The sequence below is a fragment of the Delphinus delphis genome, chromosome 20 (assembly GCF_949987515.2).
Source record: "Delphinus delphis chromosome 20, mDelDel1.2, whole genome shotgun sequence".
NCBI lineage: Eukaryota > Metazoa > Chordata > Mammalia > Artiodactyla > Delphinidae > Delphinus > Delphinus delphis.
The window spans coordinates 7452814-7471917 of NC_082702.1; the positions used below are offsets into that span (position 1 = coordinate 7452814).

Genomic DNA, 19104 nt, shown 5'->3' on the forward strand with positions numbered 1-19104 from the left:
CGCTGAGTCCAGTGACAGCCCCCAGACAGCCCGCACTCGCAGCCTCCTTCCCCCCGAGCGGAGCTGCGGGGCCGGCCGGGCCGGGGCGGACCCCGGGTACCCGGACGCGGCCGCCCGGGCCCGCGGGCGGGGGGATCGGCGGGGGGGGGAGGGACCAGCAGCAGGGGCAGCCACCATGGAGTTCCGCCAGGAGGAGTTTCGGAAGCTGGCGGGTCGTGCCCTCGGGAGGCTGCACCGGTGAGCACGGTGGGGGTCCTGGGCGGGGAAGAGCGCTAGGGTCCGAGGAGGACGCCCATTCCCACCTGGGCGCAGTCGGACAGCTAGACAGACGATACCCATGGGTGGGGGGGCACCCATCTGTCCAGTTTTCTCCCTCAGTCTCCGACGGCGCCGCTCTCCCTAGTCTTGTCTCATCCATCATTCTTCTGCGCCCCACCCCATCCCAGGCTCTGCTCTTTTCTCTGGGATTATATATCCCCCTCGTTTGGGTCTCTGACTCCCTCCCCCGCTTCTGGGTCTCCGTTCACCTATCTTCTCTCTGGCTCCTCTCTTGAGATCTCTGTTCCTTCTCTCTAGGTCTCTGTTTCCTTTTATCTCTGAGTCTGTCCCGCTGTCTGGCCATTGCTCTCACTAGTTCTCTACAACCCCTCTGTCTAGGTCTTTGTCGCTCTCTCTCTGAATCTCTGTCCCCCAACTCCCTGCCCTAGGGTCTCTGACCCTCTCCTTTGGGTCTCTGACCCTCTCTGGGTTTTTATTTCTCCACCCCGGGTCTCTCCATCTCTGTGTGTTTGTCAGTTTCCATCTCTCAGAGGGTTTAATCTGAAGCTAAATCGGATTGGGGCCCATTGGTCCTTGTCCTTGAGGAGAGTTAAGCTGGGAGGAAGAAGCCAGGGTATCCTGGGTCTCTAGTGGAGAAGGGAGTTGCCGGCCAAAAATTAGGCTCCTGGGGTAAGACAGACTTCCCAAAGGGTACAGGCTAGAGCTCAGAGAGACCTCCTTCCAGCCAAGGAGATGACCCCAGTGACCTGGGTGTCCCCAGAGCAGTCTGGACACCTCTCCCGAGTCCCTCACCCCCAACCCCAGCCCTGGCTCCAAGTCAGAGAAATTACTCAGCTGCGGAGAAGCCTAAAAATATCTGGCCACAGTGCGGGGAGGAGATGGCCTCATCAGTACCATGCCCCTGCCGCCATTCCCTCAGACCCTTGGGTCCCCTTGGCCCACAGCTCTGATCCCATCCTTGATTGACCAGCTCACTAGACCATGCGAGTCCTTCTCTAAGTCTAACACTAGTCCTGCTTGCTGCAGATCACCTCCTAGCTCCAAAATTACCCCACCCTCCAGTAACATGAGAGATGGGAAAAAAGCTGGACAGAAGGGAGGGGGCAGGAGGATGACAGTGATGGGAGAGGGGTGGGGAGATGAGATAACCTCACCCCTTCTTTTCCTAATCTTCCAGCCCCTCCCCACCCTTTTTCTCACCTCCTTTCACGAGTTTCTCAAAATACATCAGTGTGAAGTCAGGAGAGGGAGAGAGACGTGCTGGTGGAGGGGCTGGGAAGGGGGACGGCAGCGGGAGGGATGTGTTTCTCAGGCGCTCTCCCTCAGTCTCCGTTTCTCAGCTTCTCTGTGTTTGGGTTTTTCTCCATCTGTCTCTGCCTTACCGTCACCTCTCTGAGCTGCCTTCTGAGCCCCTACAGACCCCAGAGTTCAGGGCTCCCACCAGGACAGTCACCAAGGAGTTTGAGCCCAGAAGAGCATCTGAATCCTGGGGTTCACTTTGATGGTTGGCGAGAGGGGGGGAATGCCCTGTATTGGACATAACACCCTGATTCCTTTTAATCCTCTAGACAAAGCTGGGAAAACTGAGGCACACTTGGAAAAGGGGGGGAAAACAATGGCTGAGTAAATATGGCATCATTCGAACCCAGGTCAGTCTCCCTACCAAGTCTGGGATGGAGGCTGCAGACTTCCTCGAGATGAGTGATGCTGGAGTGGGTGGAAAACTCCCTCAGACCAGGAAACACACGGTAACCCAGGTGACTTGGGACAAGGACAAGGGGGGGGGGAAGGGGAATACAGGAGAGACAGGAGCCAAAATACCTCCTTTCTGAGAGCCAGGCCTTGGGAGGGGTGATGCTGAGGGCCAGGAAGTGATCAGGCCCCATTGCTACTCTTGTGTGTGACCTTGGACATGATACTTCCGCTTCCTGAGCCTCAGTCTCCTCAGTTGTACAATAGGAAGATAAGGGAGAACCAAAGGGATATAAGAGGACAGAGACCTGGGAGGGGGGAGAGGGGAGTGCACTGAGAATCTGCAGAAGCAGAGGCAGAGACCCAGAGAGGGAGGTTGAGACACCGTTTTCATTTTGGTTACCTGCCTCCTAAGTGCTGCTTTTCCTCACCACCAAGTCCCTAGACCTGAGTTCCAGGCCTCCAGAGAAGGAAAGAGACCCCATCCAGCGTCTCCCCTCTCTGTTCTTGTCCTCTGTGAAGCATTGGGGCCACCTTCATCTCTACATCCCTGGTTCTCTTCTTCTGAAATGATAATATCACCTTGAAGTTCCCTCTTTGTAACCTCACATTCTACTCCTGCCCCCATTTTATAGGTATGGAATACTGAGACTGCCTCCTTCGGTTTAGAAAGCCTTGATCTAAGATCTATGTCCTAGTATTAGCAATGAATATCACATTTCAGGGGCTGCAATCATATCTTGAGTTTCAGAGTCAAATAGCATGTGAGAGCAACCTGGGTCCAATTCTAATCTCATTGGCGCGCCTGTTCTGATGGGGGGGCAGTCCCTACCACCCTGTGCTATTCGTTCTGGGGACTTCCATTCCCCTCTCTCTAACTCTCTGCTCAGGGTCTCATTCCGCATCCCCCCAGGTTCTGTCAGCTCCCCCGTCGTTTTCTCCACCCACCCCCTGTTTCTTAACCCCCTCCTCCACTTCCTTAAGTTCTAGGATGGGGAGGGCTGCTGTTCTCATCTCTTCCACCCGCCTCCTCCCAGACCGTCTGGCTGTTCTTTCCTCCCCCGTCCCAGTCTCCCTCGCCTCCATCTGTTCTAGCCCTTTCCTGGGATCCAGCCCGATCCCCTGGCTGCCTACCCGCCTCGGAGTGGGGCCGCACCTCACAAGTCATATCCCTAGTCTGTCTCTCCTCACGCTCCTATAGTCTCTCCATCTTTCTCTCAGCATTCTGGGTCTCTGCCTCTATGTTCTCTCTCCTGGGTTTCTGTCCCTACCTGACTTTGGGTCCCTCTCTGGGTTTCTGTCCCTTTCCTTCTCAGGGTCTTTGTTCTGTCCCCCACCTTCTCTCAGGGTGTCTGCCCCTGTCTTATTCTCTTCTTGACTGGATGTCTGTCTCTCTCTGTCTGGATATCTGTCCCCTTCTCTCTGGGTCTCTCTCCTTCCTCTGTGTCTCTGACCCTCTTTCTCTCAGCCTCTGCGCTCCCCACCCTGTCTCTATAGCCCTCCCTTTGACTCTTTCCACACCTGTCTCAGGGCACCTCTTTCTCCCTGCAGCCTCTCTCTGGATTTCAGGTGGCCCTCCAAGTACCCTATACGTCATCACAGACTCAATCCTGGATCCAGAACAGGCGGGGGCGAGAGCCTCGCTGGGGACTGAGCCAATCCCCCTACCAGGGCCATCTGTCCCTTGCCAGGACACCTCCCACCACTCCTCCTCCCTACCCCCTAGGCTGACAGCCTGAACTCAAGGCTCTCCAGGGATATCCAGCTGGGCTGCTGGATTCCAGTGCCCTGGACATCTCTGCACCCCCAATCCCTGGGAATGGGCTTTCAGTGGCTGAATGGAGTCAGTTGGATGTCAGGCCCACAACTGGTGCCTGGAAGCAGGGAAGGGCGTGCCACAGGGGGCAGGGGAGGAGAGGGGACCGTATATATAGCAGACGTGGCTGAGAAGCATCTGTTCTTTGGACACCTTTGCTGAAGCATCTCCTTAGCGCCTTTTGCTTCCTCAAACAGGCTCATATCTGGAAGAGGGGGCTGGAGTGTGTCTCTGGACCTTGGCGGGGAGGGCTGGGGTCACAGGGTTTTGGATCGCAAAGGGTAGGCTGGGTCTAAAACAACTGAGTCAAGAGGTGACATGGCTGGGGGAGAAAGGAACTGAGGAGTTCCCCACTCGAGTCTTAGGGAGGAAGGGCCTGGGGGTGCGAATTCCTCATCTGAGGGAAATTGAGACCGAGGTCCAGATTCCTGGATCCAGAGGGGGAAGAAGGGAATCAGGGGCTGGACTTCTGGGAAAAGAGGGCGTGCAGGCTTAGAATCCCGGGTCTTGAAAAGCAGATTTTGCCCTGGACTGTTGTGTCATGGGAGGAGGGGGCTGGGGACGGAGGGGGCTGGGGACTGGACGTCCGTGTCTGACCCTTGCTGCCTCTCAGTCTTCTGGAGAAGCGGCAGGAAGGTGCAGAGACGCTGGAGCTGAGTGCTGATGGGCGCCCGGTGACGACGCAGACCCGGGACCCGCCGGTCGTGGATTGCACCTGCTTTGGTCTCCCTCGCCGCTACATTATCGCCATCATGAGCGGCCTGGGCTTCTGCATCAGCTTCGGCATCCGCTGCAACCTGGGCGTGGCCATTGTCTCCATGGTCAACAACAGCACGACCCACCGCGGGGGCCACGTGGTGGTGCAGGTAGCTCAGGGCGGGCGCTACCTCAGGCTGCTGATAACACTGCCCACGCCCTCTGATGACGTCACACCCGCCCACACCACGCCCCTTCCACACCACAGCCTGAGTAGCCCCGCCCATTTGTGCTGCCCCCTCAGCTCCATCTCATCTCGGGGCTCTTCCCTTCCTAAGCCCCGCCCCTATCTAAATGAACCTCCGCCCCTATTTGTTTCAGGTCTCTGATTTCAAAATGCAGACTGCCAGTCATTAGGTTCCCTATGTGTTGCCCCTGCTCCATTTTGGGCCTCCTAGCAACTTTACTACACCTGCGTCCCACAACTGTTCCAGTGTTGCATCTTAATCCCAGGCGCAACTCAGGCTCCACCGTGAATTTTGATTCTGGATTTTCTGAAGTTCCACCGTTGCTTAAATCCCTCCCCTATCTGCTCTGGTCGTTACCTAAAGCCCCGCCTCATTTCAGACTTTCTCCCTATTTTAATTTCGGTATAGGCCATGACCCTACCTCAGAAAAAAATTCCTGATTTGGGCTGTGGCCTACCCACCCCTTGTTCCCTTCCAATCAGGCCCGACCCTTTGGCTACTTCTTGTCCCTGCCTAGACCCCATCCTGGTCAATCAGCAAACGGTTTGTACATTGGTTAAAAGTGGAGAAAGAATCCCCACCCCCATATATGGGCCCCTAGACATTCAGAGAAGGGACCCTGAGACAGGGAAACAGGCAGAGCTAGGCTTGTAGGCAGCAACAGGCCCCACTGCTAAGGTAGTGCGGTCCCAGCAACATGGAGGAGTAGAGTTGGGGGTAGGTGGCACGAGATCTGATTGGCAGGTGTTTTGAAGGCGAGAGGGGATCCTTGTTGCTGATTGGATGAGGGACTGTCTGTGGGTGCTGATTGGTGGAGGAGCAGAACCTGGGGCAGAGACGCTGGTTTGATGTGACTTTTGGCCCACAGCAAGCTCAGTTCACCTGGGATCCAGAGACTGTTGGCCTCATACACGGCTCCTTTTTCTGGGGCTACATTGTCACCCAGATTCCTGGAGGATTTATTTGCCAAAAATTCGCAGCCAACAGGTATGGGGTGGGGTCTCAAAGTGGGCGGCAGAGTGTGGGTGGAGCTAGAGGGTTTGGCCTTGCATTTGGGGTCTGACTCCGGGAAAATGGGAGGAGCCTGGGTTCTGGACCGGGGTCCTAGAGAAAGGCGGGGCTTGTGATTGTGGAAGGTGGGGGTCACAGAGAAGGTGGGGCCTGGGGTTCGGGGGGCGCAGGGCCTCGCCTGCTGTGGGAGGAAAGGGCAGAATCCTAGGTATGGCGGGATAGCTGGACTCTTTTCTCGGACCACAAACTCTTCCTATCAGGGTTTTTGGCTTTGCTATTGTGGCTACCTCCACTCTAAACATGTTGATCCCCTCGGCTGCCCGTGTCCACTATGGCTGTGTCATCTTCGTGAGGATCCTGCAGGGGTTGGTAGAGGTAAAGCTCCGCCCCCTATGACCCCCGCCGCCGTTCTAGCTCCGCCTCTTCTCGTTGACTTTGGCTTTCTCCTCCCTAGGGGGTCACGTACCCCGCCTGCCACGGGATCTGGAGCAAATGGGCCCCGCCCTTAGAGCGGAGTCGCCTGGCAACAACAGCCTTTTGCGGTGAGAGGAAGGGGCTGGGATCCAGCCTTGTGAGTCTGGGGATGTAGGGGGCTGGAGTATGGACTCTTAGGTCTGAGGAAAGAGGGGATTGAGGGCTTGGACTCCCGGGTCTGAGAGAGGAGGGGGCTGGTGACCCAGACTGAAGTATCTGAGGGAGGAGGGGCTGTGGCCTGTGCATCTGTGTCCCAGAAAGGTGGGGGCTGGGAATCCGCTCTATTGCATTTGAGGGAGAATGGGACTCTTCTCCATCCTGTATCATCCCCCATAGGTTCCTATGCTGGGGCAGTGGTCGCGATGCCTCTCGCCGGGGTCCTGGTGCAGTACTCAGGATGGAGCTCTGTGTTCTACGTCTACGGTGAGGGGCCCGGACGCCTGGGTCCGGGTGGCGCTGGGGCAGAGAGAGGCCGGTCGTCACCTCGCTTCCATCCCCCTCCTGACCCCCCCAGGCAGCTTCGGGATATTCTGGTACCTGTTCTGGCTGCTTGTCTCCTACGAGTCTCCGGCGCTGCACCCTAGCATTTCCGAGGAGGAGCGCAAGTACATCGAGGACGCCATCGGCGAGAGCGCCAAACTCATGAACCCCGTCACGGTCCGGGCCCAAACCTGCGGGGCGGGGGCGTGGTGGGGAGAGGAGAGATATCGAGGCGGGGACGCAGGAAAAAAATGGGCTTTGAACCCGCACTGCATGTAGATCTTGGTGGGCTTCCATAGACATTTAGAGGAGACTTGATGGGAACGCAAGGTGGATGGAGCTAGAACCTAGGAGGCGGGGTTAAAGCCCGGAGAGAACGGCAATAGCAGGTGCTGAGGGCAGGGCGAGGTGGCCAGGTGGGCGGAACCACTGATGGGCGTGATTAAACCTGCAGAGGCGGATTAGAATGTGAGGTTTTGCTTAGACCTTGGGGTGGGTGAGGCTAGAATTAGGGGGCGTAATTGGATGGAAAGAGACTCTTGGGTCCACATTTATGAGTCTCTGAAGGTCATCGTGGTCTCCGGACACCTGCCAACCTGAGGGCCACTGTAGAGTCGGGACCCCTGCATCCCTGAAGTGTTACTGTGAGGCTAGGACGCCAACGTTCCCATGGGGACGTGGTCAGGCTGGCGACCCTGCGTCCTTGGAGGTTTTAGTGAGATCGGGAAACCTGGGTCTCTGCGGGACTACAGCGGGAGCCCTATAGGGACACGGAGAGCGCCCAGCCCTGCTCTCTGTCTTAGCCGTCCCTCCTCTCGCCCACCACAGAAGTTTAACACACCCTGGCGGCGCTTCTTCACGTCCATGCCAGTTTACGCCATTATCGTGGCCAACTTCTGCCGCAGTTGGACGTTCTACTTGCTTCTTATCTCCCAGCCCGCCTACTTCGAAGAAGTGTTCGGCTTTGAGATCAGCAAGGTTGGGCCCAGAAAGGAGGATGCTGAGGGAGCGGCGGGGGTTGAGGGGAGAAGGAGAGGGACCTGGATCCCAAGGGGTTGGAACGGGGCACAGGGAGGAGCCAGTGGTACCTGAGCCGTGGAGACCCCGGGCCCGTGGCCCCTGAGCCCCCTCCCTGTACACCCGCTGGCGCAGGTGGGCCTGGTGTCAGCGCTGCCTCACCTGGTCATGACTATCATCGTGCCCATTGGAGGCCAGATCGCTGACTTCCTCAGGAGCCGCCGCATCATGTCCACCACCAACGTGCGCAAGTTGATGAACTGTGGGGGTGAGTGGGGCGGGGCCTGGATCTGGTCTGGGACAGCTTGGGAGGGGCAGAGCGCCGTGGGGCAGATCTAGGGGGCCGGACTCTGGGGAAGGGGCAGAGGTCAGAGGGCGTGCACAGGGGCGCGTCCAAAAAGGCTGAGCCAGAGTAAGACCAGACTTGGCTGGAACAGAATGGCAGGTGGCAGCCTCAGGGGCCGAGGGGTAGAAGGGCAAGGCAGGTATGGCCGTCCAGGTGGAGCAAAGGCGAGACCACGTTGGGTCTGGAAGGACGGGGTTTATACGAGGCTGGGATGGGAACTGGGTGATGAAGAGGGGGGACCTGGAGAGACAAAGGTCAGAGTGTAATGAATAGGGACAGAGAGGGAAGGTGCGAAGGTGCCTGGGTGGGGCCTGGACCCTGCGTCTTCAGGGCGTGGCCTAGTCAGTGGGTGGGGCCACGGAGGGCCAGGTCGGGGCGGCGAACCTGTGCGCGTGGTCAAGGGCCAGGCACTGGGGAGGTGAGGGCTTGGTTAGGGCGGGCGCGGACAGAATGGGGAACAAAGCCAGGGACAGGCGTGGAAATGCCCAGATTGGGGCGAATAGGGGTCGGCTGCGGCGGGAACGGGTCTGGAGAGGCGTGGGGCGGCCTGCGCTCAGATAAGCGGCTCTCTATAGGCTTTGGCATGGAAGCCACGCTGCTGCTGGTGGTCGGCTACTCGCACTCCAAGGGCGTGGCCATCTCCTTCTTGGTCCTCGCAGTGGGCTTCAGCGGCTTCGCCATCTCCGGTGAGAACCGCCGATCCGCCCCTTGGGGGAACTCTGGTCACCTCTGTGGGGAACTTCCTGGCTCAGGAAGGGGACTTCCCAGCCTCGCAAAAGGTTGACTCGAAAGAGCAAAACGGCGGGGAGGGGGGAGGTAGGGGTGGGGGAGGAGTCACTCGAGCGAGAATCGGCTGTGACATCTCCTGGCTCGCCTCGCCAGGGTTCAACGTGAACCACCTGGACATCGCCCCGCGCTATGCCAGCATCCTCATGGGCATCTCCAACGGCGTGGGCACGTTGTCCGGCATGGTGTGCCCCATCATCGTGGGTGCCATGACTAAGCACAAGGTCCGTGCATGGGCCCTGGCCCACTTGCCCTCCAAATTTGTGTATATTACCTTCCTGACGTGCATCACCCTCCCTGGGCTCCATCCCTGCCCTCTCTGGGTCTCTTTCAGCCTGTTTCTGGATCTCGGTCTCCCTTTCTCTGGGCCTCCCTCCCCCCCACCCCGCCCCACTCAGGTTCTCTCTCCACCTCCTGTTTCTCTGTCCTCTGACTTCACCTCACCATTGTCCCCTCCCCAGACTCGGGAGGAGTGGCAGTATGTGTTCCTCATTGCCTCCCTGGTGCACTATGGAGGAGTTATCTTCTACGGGGTCTTCGCTTCCGGAGAGAAGCAGCCGTGGGCGGAGCCTGAGGAGATGAGCGAAGAGAAATGTGGCTTTGTTGGCCACGACCAGCTGGCTGGCAGTGATGAAAGCGAAATGGAGGATGAAGCTGAGCCCCCCGGGGCACCCCCTGCTCCCCCTCCCTCCTACGGAGCTACACACAGCACAGTTCAACCCCCAAGACCCCCACCCCCTGTCCGGGACTACTGACCATGTGCCTCCCACTGGATGGCAGTTTCCAGGACCTCCATTCCACACATCTCTGGCCTGAGTGACAGTGTCAAGGAACCCCAGTCCTCTCTGTCCTGCCTCAGGCCTAAGAAGCACTCTCCCTTGTTCCCAGTGCTGTCAAATCCTCTTCCCCTCCCAAATGCCTCTCAGGGGTAGTGAAGCTGCAGACTGGCAGTTTCAAGGATACCCAAATTCCCCTAAAGGTTCCCTTCTCCACTTTTTCTGCCTCAGTGGTTTCAAATCTCTCCTTTCAGGGCTTTATTTGAATGGACCGTTCAATCTCTCACTCTCTCTTGTGGTTTTGGGCACCTCCCCCTTTCCTTGAACCCCAGGGACTCTCAGGCTAAGCCCTGAGATTACTCAGCCCCCTCTCCCCTTTCAGAAAAATTCAAGGTCTTCCTCTAGAAGTTTCAAATCTCTCCCAACTCTATTCTGCATTTTCCAAGTTGGTTTACCTAATCACCCATCCCTGCCATACTAGGGATTGATTCTCACCAGCGTTTCTGAGGGGAAATGGCAGTTTCAAGCACCCCCCCCCCCCGCTTCACCCCTCCCTCCACCAGCATATTCTGCTGCAGCACCAAATTCCCCAAGACCTTCTCCCTAGCTTAGCACAATACCTAGGGAAACAACCAAAATGGCAGTTTTAACAATATGCCTCTCTTCACTCCCATGCACTTTTTCTGACACGGTTTTCAGGTCTAAATAGTGGCTGCTCAAGTCCATCAACTCAATGGTTTGAAGCCACCGGCATTGAACTTTCCCATGGTGGTTTCAAGACGCTCCTCTTCCCCCCAATTCCTTGCACTTTATTCTTCTGGGTGGTTTCAAACTGCCCTCATTTTCTCAGTGGCCATTTGTTGCCTCCCTCAGGGGCTAAATGACTCCAAATCTGGGATCCTTCCCCTCTCAGATTCCCCTATTTCGGCTTAGAATTTGGGGAACATACATAGGAGAAGTCACAGAATCCCAGGAAAGGGAATGGGGCTGGGGAAAAGGGGTGCTTTTCCCCGGGGCAGGGTTGTGTCTTTGTGTCTCTGTCTCTGTGATTGTAAATCCTGCCCTGCCCCTCTCCCAATAAAATGCTTTGGTGTACACACCCAGTCGTCATTGGCCTTGGGGGTCCCCAACATGCTTCTCCCTGACACCCAGGAGTCCAGGCCCCCAGCCTCCTCCCTCCTCACATCCGGGATTCTAGGACCCCAACCACTCTCCTCCCCCAGGACTTAGGCCAGAGGAGTTGTCTAGCTGTGGGAACACGTGACTTATTCGTCCTCAGAATATGTTTTCCACTGATATCTAAAGCATCTATCTCTGCGTGTAGGACCCTCTATCCTAGAGGACCCCTATGTAGCAAAGCAGGCCAGGAGGACAGGACCTCTGGGTCCTTCCTCCGTCTGGGGAAGGAGCAGGTCTTGAGGGGCTCACACGAAGTTGTTGGGGAGCGTGGAGGGGGAGAGAGGTTCCAGGCGCTGGGGGCGGCCCCCGCGGGACGGCGGAGGCAGCTTGGGTGGCAGTGGGGGGGTGGGCAGTGGCTGCTTGGTAGCGATGTGTGAAGGGACCCAGGCGTCCGGCGCATAAAAGTAGAGGTTGTAGGGGTCCTTCGGGGCATCCAAATGCATAACTGTGGGGACAAAGGAACGAGGTCATCCATAGGCTGACAGGGGGCCCGTCCCCTCTCCTGAGCCGCTGGCCAATGAGGAGACAGGGAAGAGGATTCCGACCTTCCATTGGAGCGGGGTTTTCGAATTAAAGGACCCCTGAATAGACGAGGGGGCGTGGCGTCCACGCAGCAGGGGCGGGGCCTGCCGCGCTCCTGGAGGGGAAAGGGGCGGGCCTTGTAGGGAACTGCGGCTCCGAGCGTGCGGCAGCTCCCGGCTGGGCTGGGGGCGGAACTGGACATGTGTGTGTGAAATTTCAGAAGATTGGGGGGCAGAACTTGACCCTGGAGGGTTCAGGGCTTCTACTGACCTTGGATGGGGACCTGTACTTTTAGGTAGGGCGCCCTGAAGTGCCAGGTGAAACCAGGTTAAGGAAACGTGCAGGCATTCAAGGAACGGGACGCTACAGGGGTGGCTCACCCGGTTCATCTCCGTCGTTTGGGAGCCGGTGGTGTGCGAAGGGCCGGTGTCGAGCCGCCCGGCGGTAGAGACACCACAGGAGCAGGAAAATGCCAATAAGCAGCCCGGTCCCGGCGAGGAATAGGCACAGGGCCCCGCCTGCCTCGCCCGGGGGACGCCCCACCAGGGTCACGCCTGAAGGAAGGAGGCCCAGGAACAGCAGTCTAAACTCCTAGCCCCCTCCACCCTCAGACCCAGGAATCCAGATGCCACCCTCCTCCTTCCTTGGATCCGGGAGCCCCGGCCCCCAGTCTCTCCTCCCTCAGACCCTGCAGTACCAGCCCTCAGCCTCCTCCCCACTTCAGACTCCGAAGGGGGGCTTACAGCCTTCTCATCCTTTCGACCCAGGAGTCCGGCTCCCAGGGCCCTCCTCCCTCAGACCGAGGAGTCCGGGCCTTAGTCCCTCACCAGTCTCCTTCACTCGCTCCACCACGATGACAATGTTGACTCTCTCACCTCGGCTGCGCCGCTGGGGGGCCCGCGGAGTGACAGGGGCCGGCTGACTGGGGGGCCCTGGAGGAGCAGGGGACCTCACAGTCTGGGCTGAGGGAGGAAGGGCGTCGGGTCCTTTAGGGCTAGAGTTCTGGGGGACTTTCAGATCAACGGCCCCAGGAGATTCTGAGGTGGGCAATTTAAGGGCGTCGGGCTGGGTGGCTGCAAGGGTTTCTGATTTGGGATTCAGGGGCAGCTCATTTAGGGCAGTAACTTCTTCCTTGAAGGGTGTAGGTGTTTCTGGGGGAAGACTAGTGGAGATCTCAGGATCAGAGGCTGGGAGAATCTCTGTTGCATCTTGGTAGGCGGGAGTGGGGAATTCTGTTTGGGGAATTTCAGTGGGGTTGGGATTGTGGCCTACATGAGACGCTGGGTGGGGGGTTTCGGTAGGGTCAGGATGGAGTGTCTGGAGGAATTCAGAATTTGGGTTTTCAGTGGTGTCAGGGTCATGGGTCTCCGGAGATCTGGGGTCAAAGGTCTTGGTGGGGTCAGGATTTGGGATCTCAGGGGCTTCTGCATGTGAGATTTCAGTGGAGCTATGTTTGGAAATCTCTGGGGATTCTTGGTGTGGAGTTTGTGTAGGGGCAGTGTTTGGGGTTTCAGGAAATTCTGGGTGTGAAGTTTTGGAGGAATTAGGTTTTGGGGGTCTCATGGGATTCTGTGGGTGAGATTTCAGTGGAGTTACATTTGGGAATCTCTGGGAATTCTTGGTGTGGAGTATGGGTAGGGTCGGTGTTTGGGGTTTCAGGAAATGTTGGGTGTGAAATTTTGAAGGAATTAGGTTTGGGGGTCTCAGGGAATTCTGTGTGTGGAATTTCAGTTGGGTCAGGTTTGGGGGTCTCAGAAGGTTCTGGATATGTCATTTTGGAGGGTTTAATTTGGAGGATGTCCAGGGATTCTGATACTGAGGTGTTGAGTGAGTTAGGTTTGGGGTCAGGAGGGTCAGGGTGTGGGCTTTCTCGGAGGTCAGTGTTGGGGGTCTCAGTGAATTCAAGGGGGGAGGGCTCAGGGGAAACCGCATGAGGTGTCTTGCAGGGCTCAGGATAAGCCGTCCTGGGGGATTCTGGGTTAGGCCCATTGAGAGTGGAATTTTCAGATGCAGGAGGGGAGGGCTGAGAGGGGTGGTCTATCCGCGAGAAGTCGGAACCCTCAGGCGGTGAGGCCCAAGGGGCAGCCTTGGAACCCAGCCAGGCGAAGAGAAAGACGAGAAGCAAGAGGATCGGGCTGAAGGATTTCATAGCTCTGGAATTTACCTGTAGCAGTGGGAGAGCGGGAAGGAAGGGGTTAAAGCCAGAAGTCGCCAGGGAGGCGACGCCGGAGGCCACGCCCACTGGTCTCCGGGTAGACCGCGTCTCCGCCCAGCTCGGGGCGCCGGGGAAAGAAGCCACCTGCAACTCCCTGAAGGCTGTGAGGCCGTAGCCGCCGTAGCTAAGGGAGACTGAGACGCAGGGCTTCTTGGGAGTCGCAGTAAATTTCCTTATCTGTTTCCCTAAGGGGTCCCAGGAAAATTGGGAAAGAAACACACCTTTCCAAGCCCCCAGACCTCCTTGACTTCGGCTTCGAAGGGTGTAGACCTCTGAGGGGAACAGGGGATTTCTTCCTCTCCAAGGGCCCTGGGGACACCTTGACTCAACAGTTGTTTACATTAGAGGAGGCTCAGAAGGAAGGCCTGGGGGCTGGGGTCCTGAACGCCTGGATTTGAGGGAGGAGGGGGCCTAAATGCCTGTCACTGGGGGAGGAGGGAGACTCCTGGATCCTGGTCAAGAAGGCTGCTGGGGGTTCAGCCTCCTGGCTCCCAGAGGGTGGAGGGCCCTAAATGTGGGTCTAAATTCCTAATTCTTTAGAAAAGAGAGGCTTGAAGGTTCAGATGCCTAGAATTTTGAGGGAGCAAAGCTTGGAGGGGGGCTGGATTACAGGGGAGGAATGAAATGGGTGTCTGGAACTCTTGGGTCCTGAGTTAGAAGGAAATTGGGAACTCTGGAGATAGGTGTGTAAGGGTCTGGATTCCTCAGCCTTCAGGAGGAAAGAGCTGTGGGGCAGGACTCAGGTCTCTGTTTATTGAGGATGGAGCTGGGATCTCAAGGTCTCAGGGGCTGGTCTGGGGCAGAGATGCCTAGGTCTGTGGTCAGGTGGAGGTGGGGTGGGCGTACACCCAAATGAGACAGCGTCACTTGGGGTTTGGGGTCTCTTACCTGCTCAGTGGGGTCCAAGATAACAACAGGTGAGCAGAGCTGAATGCAGAGATCAGTGAATGCTGCAGAATGGCTCTGGGCAGGGCGGCAGGAGGTAGGGTCCCAGGGGTGCACATGACGCACCTGACCCCCACCCTGGGGATCCTGGGAGCCTAGCAACAGGTTTGAACTTTTAAAGGGACAGAGATAAGGGACATTGTCTCTGGAGCGGGGAAGGGAGTTAGGGACTGGATCATTTGGTGGAGGGATGTGGCCCAACCAAGCTCTCCTCCCTGTGAAGCCAAGAGTCCCAGCCTTCTGCCCTCTCCTACACCCAAACCCAAGAATCCAGGTCTCGGGTAGCCTCCCACTTCAAGAGCCAGGAGTCAGGACCCTCAGACCTCTCCCCTCAGATCCAGGAATCCAGTTTCCCAGAGCCAGGCTCTGTTCCCCTCCTCTCTGGGGAACTAGGAGTCTAGGTTCCCATGTCCTGTCAATCAGAGATTCAGATTGCTACTGCCCTTTGGGACTTCCCAACCTTTGCCTACCATTCCATTGTGTAGACAGCACCGTCTTAAGAGCCAGTGTTAGGGGGATTGGGCCTTATCTTCACAACTCCCTCAAGTTCCTCCCCGGGAAGGGCTTGGACACATCCTCAGGGTAGTCAGGGTCCTTGTCTGTCTCTTTCCCCTCTTTGCAGCGTCTCTAAGACTTTCCTGATTTTGCCTGTCACTATACCTGCCTTCACCGTCCCTCCCCCCACACATATCCTTCGCTTTCTCCTACCAACCCTCTCCCCCCATTTCTCACCCTTTCTTTCTGGTTTTTTCACTGTCTGGATTCATCTCTGGACCTCTCTGCCCAGGCTGGCTGTCCTTCCATTTCCTGTCGTTCTGAGTCCTCTTTCCCTCATTCCTCCATCTCTAGCTGGCTCTCTTGGTCCCTTTCCCTCTCTTTTCTCTCTTCCTTCCTTTTCCCTTCTTTCTTCCTCTGTTGCTCCCTTTCTTCCTCTCTTCCTTTTTCTCTGTCATTCTGTCTTTGTCCTTCCCTGTCATGGTTACTTCATCTCTTTGTGTCTCTGCTTCTCCCCATCAGTCCCTCTTCTGCTGCTTCCCCCTGTCTCTCTTTCTCTCTCTGTGTCTCTGGCTTCTGCTCTGATGGTCCTTCCGCCGGTCTCTATTTTTATCCCTCTGACACACCCCCTGTGTCCACTTCTCTGTCTGTCTCTCCCCCTCCCAATTCTCTTCAGGTCCCAGCTCCTGGTCCCAATTAGTGGGTGGCCGCTAAGGCAGCGGCGGGGCCCCCACCCCCGGCTCCTCATTATCGCTGGCGGCTCCTAATGAGCCGGTGTGGGGGGGTGACCTGGCGCCCCCAGCCCCCTGGTCTGCGTCACTGCCCGCTGCGGGGGTTGTGGAGGCGATATAAGGGGGCTGCCAGCCTCACTGCCGGAACCCACTGCGCGGTAGGGGGCCCCGCAAACGGGCTGCAGGGGGTGGGTGGATGGTGGGGTCGGGGTTCTGGGCCAGGACGCGGGCCTCACTGAGCTCTTTCCTATCTCTCCACAGGTGATGGAGACCCGCCAGGTACCCAGGAGCCCCCGAGCACGGCTGCTGCTGCTGCTGCTACTTGTGTCCTGGGGCCACCGCACCGCCTCAGGAGCCGCCCTGCCTCCCGCGGGGGTCTTCAGGTACGTAGGACATCCAGGTCTCCCAGGAAGGGTGCGGACTCAGAGAGGTGGGGAGAGACCCAAAGAGAATGGGGAACAGAGACTCAGAAAGGGGGAACAGAGACCCAGAGAGAGGACAGAGATGGGGGGTGGACAGGGAATCAGCAAGACAAAGAGATACACAAGGATTCTGAGAAAGGCTTTGAGAGACTTGAAAGGAGCCGAAGCAGGAACGGGTTTGTTCCTTGAGCAACGTTTATTGGGTCTTGGTGTGTGCCAGGCATGCGCAGGGCGCTGGGGCCGGACAGGTGCATCAGACTCAGTCTCTGTACTCAGGAGGCTCCGAACGTGGTGAACACAGAGACGGAGACCCACACAGAGAAACAGAGAGACAGGGGACAGAGACTGAGCCACTCCACAGACAGTGCAGTAACAGGGCTTCGAGTTAGACCGCGGGGAGGACAGGTGGCGGGCGGCGGGCCCGGACACATGGAAACCGCCTCTTTCCATCTCCCGGCAGACTCCACACCCCCAGCCGGGCTTGGGCGGTTCCGGCCACCCCCCAGTCGCGTCGGAGTCTGGCGCTGGCGGACGATGCGGCCTTCCGAGAGCGCGCGCGGCTGCTGGCCGCCCTAGAGCGCCGCCACTGGCTGAACTCCTACATGCACAAGCTGCTGGTGCTGGACGCGCCCTGAACGTCCCGTCCGCCCCACCTTAATAAAGACCCTGCTGTGCGTCGGGACTGCGCCTCCTTCCTGCGCCTCTGTGTGTGTGTGTGTGTGTGTGTGTGTGTGTGTGTGTAGCGGGAGGGTGTGTGTGTGTGTGTGTGTGTGCACGGTGGCGTCTACCTCCAGTTCCCTGTCTCATCTCTCCCTCTACTCATCCTGTCTCTCTCTGCACTACCGCCCCAGCTCTGTCCTTTCCTCTCACTCTGTGCCTTTGTTCCTCTCCGCTCGCATAACTGCTCCCACCCCATCCCCGATTCTGTCCCCTTCTCCTCTTGTTCTTTGTAACCTCCCAGGTCTCTGTCCCCCTCCGAGTCACTGCCCCTTTCTCTGGGTCTCTGTTGCTCTCTGGGTATCTGTCCTTCTCTGAGTCTCTATACTTCTTTTTCACCCTCATGGCTTCCCGGCCTTCTGGGGAATCTCTGTCTCCTCTCTCGACTCTTCTTTCTGCCTAAAACTCTTCCTTCCATTCTTAATCACTTTCTTTTTTCTCTGCCTGACTCCTTCGTGTCTTTTTTTTTTCTTTCTTTCTTTCTTCTTTTAGGTCTTCGTCTCTCTCCCGGCTCTCATTTTCTCTGAATTTCTCTTTTTCCGCTCTCGCATCACTTCCCGACTTCTCTTTGGGCGCAGTGGAAAGTTGGGGGGGGGGCGGCGATGGGGGGACTCTGGAGATGCATCTGCCATTCAAAACCAGGTTCCCCTAAACCTACTTGTGTGGTATTGGGAACGGCTTCTAACCTTCCAGCCTCCTTTCCCTCATTATTTTGAGGATTAAACCAGATACACCATTAGAAGACTTAAGTACGCCCTTCTGGAAGCAAAACACATTATTAGAAAAGGGTTTCCAGGAATTCCCTGGTGATGCAGTGGTTAGGACTCGGCGCTTTCACTGCTGGGGCGAGTTCAATCCCTGGTCAGGGAACTAAGATCCCGAAAGCCACGGGGCCGCAGCCCCCCAAAATAAAATAAAAAATAGAGAAGGGTTTCTGCCTCTCTTGCAGCAGCCTGCAGCAGTTTCTTCAGGGTTTTCTAACTGCGCGCCTCCCGGGAGACCACTGGGGCGCCTGGTCGGGGCGGGAGGAGAGGAGAAAGGAGAAAGGCATTAGGCTCCTGGAGGCACGGGACGGAGGCGGGGAAACACCTGGCCCACCGGTGAAGGAAGTAAGGAAGCAGCCAATCAGAATCAATCTCTCTCTCTCTCTCTCTCTCTCTCTCTCTCTCTCTCTCTCTCTCTCCCTCCCTCTCTCTCTCTCTCTCTCTCTCTCTCTCTCTCTCCCCGGCCAGCCCTTCCGCCCCGCCCCTCAGTGGTGACCATGGCAACTCACTCCCTTAACTGCACTGCGAGGTTTCTGAACCTAGCTCCCATGGCGCAGCTCGCACGGACTGCGCTCTCATTGGCCTAGAGAAGAGGGTGGAGCTGGGCGAGTCAACGTGGGGAAAGGGGGCGGGGCTGGCGCTTGGTGATTGGCAAGCTCTCCCGTAATTTGCATTTCCGAGAGGCGGACCGCGCCCTAATTGGCCGTTAGGCTGTGGGATGTGGCCTGTTTCCCTGTTATTCAGAAATACTGAACAATGAATAACTGTATTTATTCCTTACAACTATCTGGAGTTGGCCAAATTTTACAAAGAAACATGGCTCTGAAAGTTGTCAGCGCTAGTGAAGGATAATTGGAACCCAAATCTGTGCAACTTCAGAAGTCTAGACCATTCCACTACTCTCATGGAGAAATAGAATTAAAATGTTATGAGTAGTTACTGTATGCTGGGCACTCTTCCACATACCATTGTATTGGCTCTTTCAGCCTCACAACCCTGTGAGAAGCCTCATCCTCTGTTTGCTGAAGGGCCTGGTAACTCCGTCTTGGCCTGTGCTCTTCCTGTACTTCCTCCCCACTTTTTTTTTTTTTATTAATTAGGCTGCGCAGGGTCTTATTTGCGAGAATCTTCGTTGCAGCATGCGGGATCTAGTTTCCTGACCAGGGATCGAAACTGGTTCCCCTGCGTTGGGAGCGGGGAGTCTTAACCACGGGACCACCAGGGAAGTCCATCCTCCCAGATCGCTTGTCTAGCATTTGAGGCTTTTCACAAAATGGTGCCCCAAACCCCTTCCCACTCTACTCCCTTCTCCTCAGGAAATTTCAGCAATCCCCACATTTCAATCACCATCACAGCTAATAACATCCAGACCCCCATTTCTACACTGAATGCTCAGTGCTCAGGGCTCCAGCCACTTCTTGGAACCCAGACACTCACTCCTCCCCACATGAGCTCAGAGTGTCCCCCACAAGCCCACCCCTTCTCATGGGTTA

General features: G+C 57.0%; 3 protein-coding genes across 5 annotated transcripts; 2 read left to right on the top strand and 1 right to left on the bottom strand.

The window, feature by feature from the left end:
• The first annotated feature begins 103 nt into the window (after window positions 1–103).
• SLC17A7 (solute carrier family 17 member 7) lies at window positions 104–10716 on the top strand. 3 transcript variants are annotated; one of them, XM_060000509.1, is made up of 13 exons: window positions 145–237; window positions 1929–2027; window positions 4401–4653; window positions 5600–5718; window positions 6003–6117; window positions 6197–6284; window positions 6553–6639; window positions 6731–6873; window positions 7525–7674; window positions 7849–7981; window positions 8635–8745; window positions 8942–9069; window positions 9307–10716. In XM_060000509.1, exons 2-13 carry the CDS (start codon window positions 1984–1986, stop codon window positions 9598–9600), a joined length of 1665 nt encoding a protein of 554 aa, XP_059856492.1. In that variant the 5' UTR covers window positions 145–237; window positions 1929–1983; the 3' UTR covers window positions 9601–10716. The 3 variants fall into 3 exon arrangements, with proteins under 3 accessions (XP_059856491.1, XP_059856492.1, XP_059856493.1); XM_060000508.1 differs by lacking the exon at window positions 1929–2027 and having other exon boundaries at window positions 104–237; XM_060000510.1 differs by lacking the exon at window positions 145–237 and having other exon boundaries at window positions 1929–2036.
• Window positions 10717–11045: 329 nt separating this feature from the next.
• GFY (golgi associated olfactory signaling regulator) lies at window positions 11046–13471 on the bottom strand. The gene is made up of 4 exons (XM_059999229.1): window positions 13024–13471; window positions 12150–12878; window positions 11703–11876; window positions 11046–11245 (listed from the first exon to the last, which is right to left on the bottom strand). Exons 1-4 carry the CDS (start codon window positions 13469–13471, stop codon window positions 11046–11048), a joined length of 1551 nt encoding a protein of 516 aa, XP_059855212.1.
• A 2501-nt stretch (window positions 13472–15972) lies between these two features.
• On the top strand, window positions 15973–16765 carry PTH2 (parathyroid hormone 2). The gene is made up of 2 exons (XM_060000174.1): window positions 15973–16091; window positions 16591–16765. Exons 1-2 carry the CDS (start codon window positions 15973–15975, stop codon window positions 16763–16765), a joined length of 294 nt encoding a protein of 97 aa, XP_059856157.1.
• Window positions 16766–19104: the final 2339 nt, after the last annotated feature.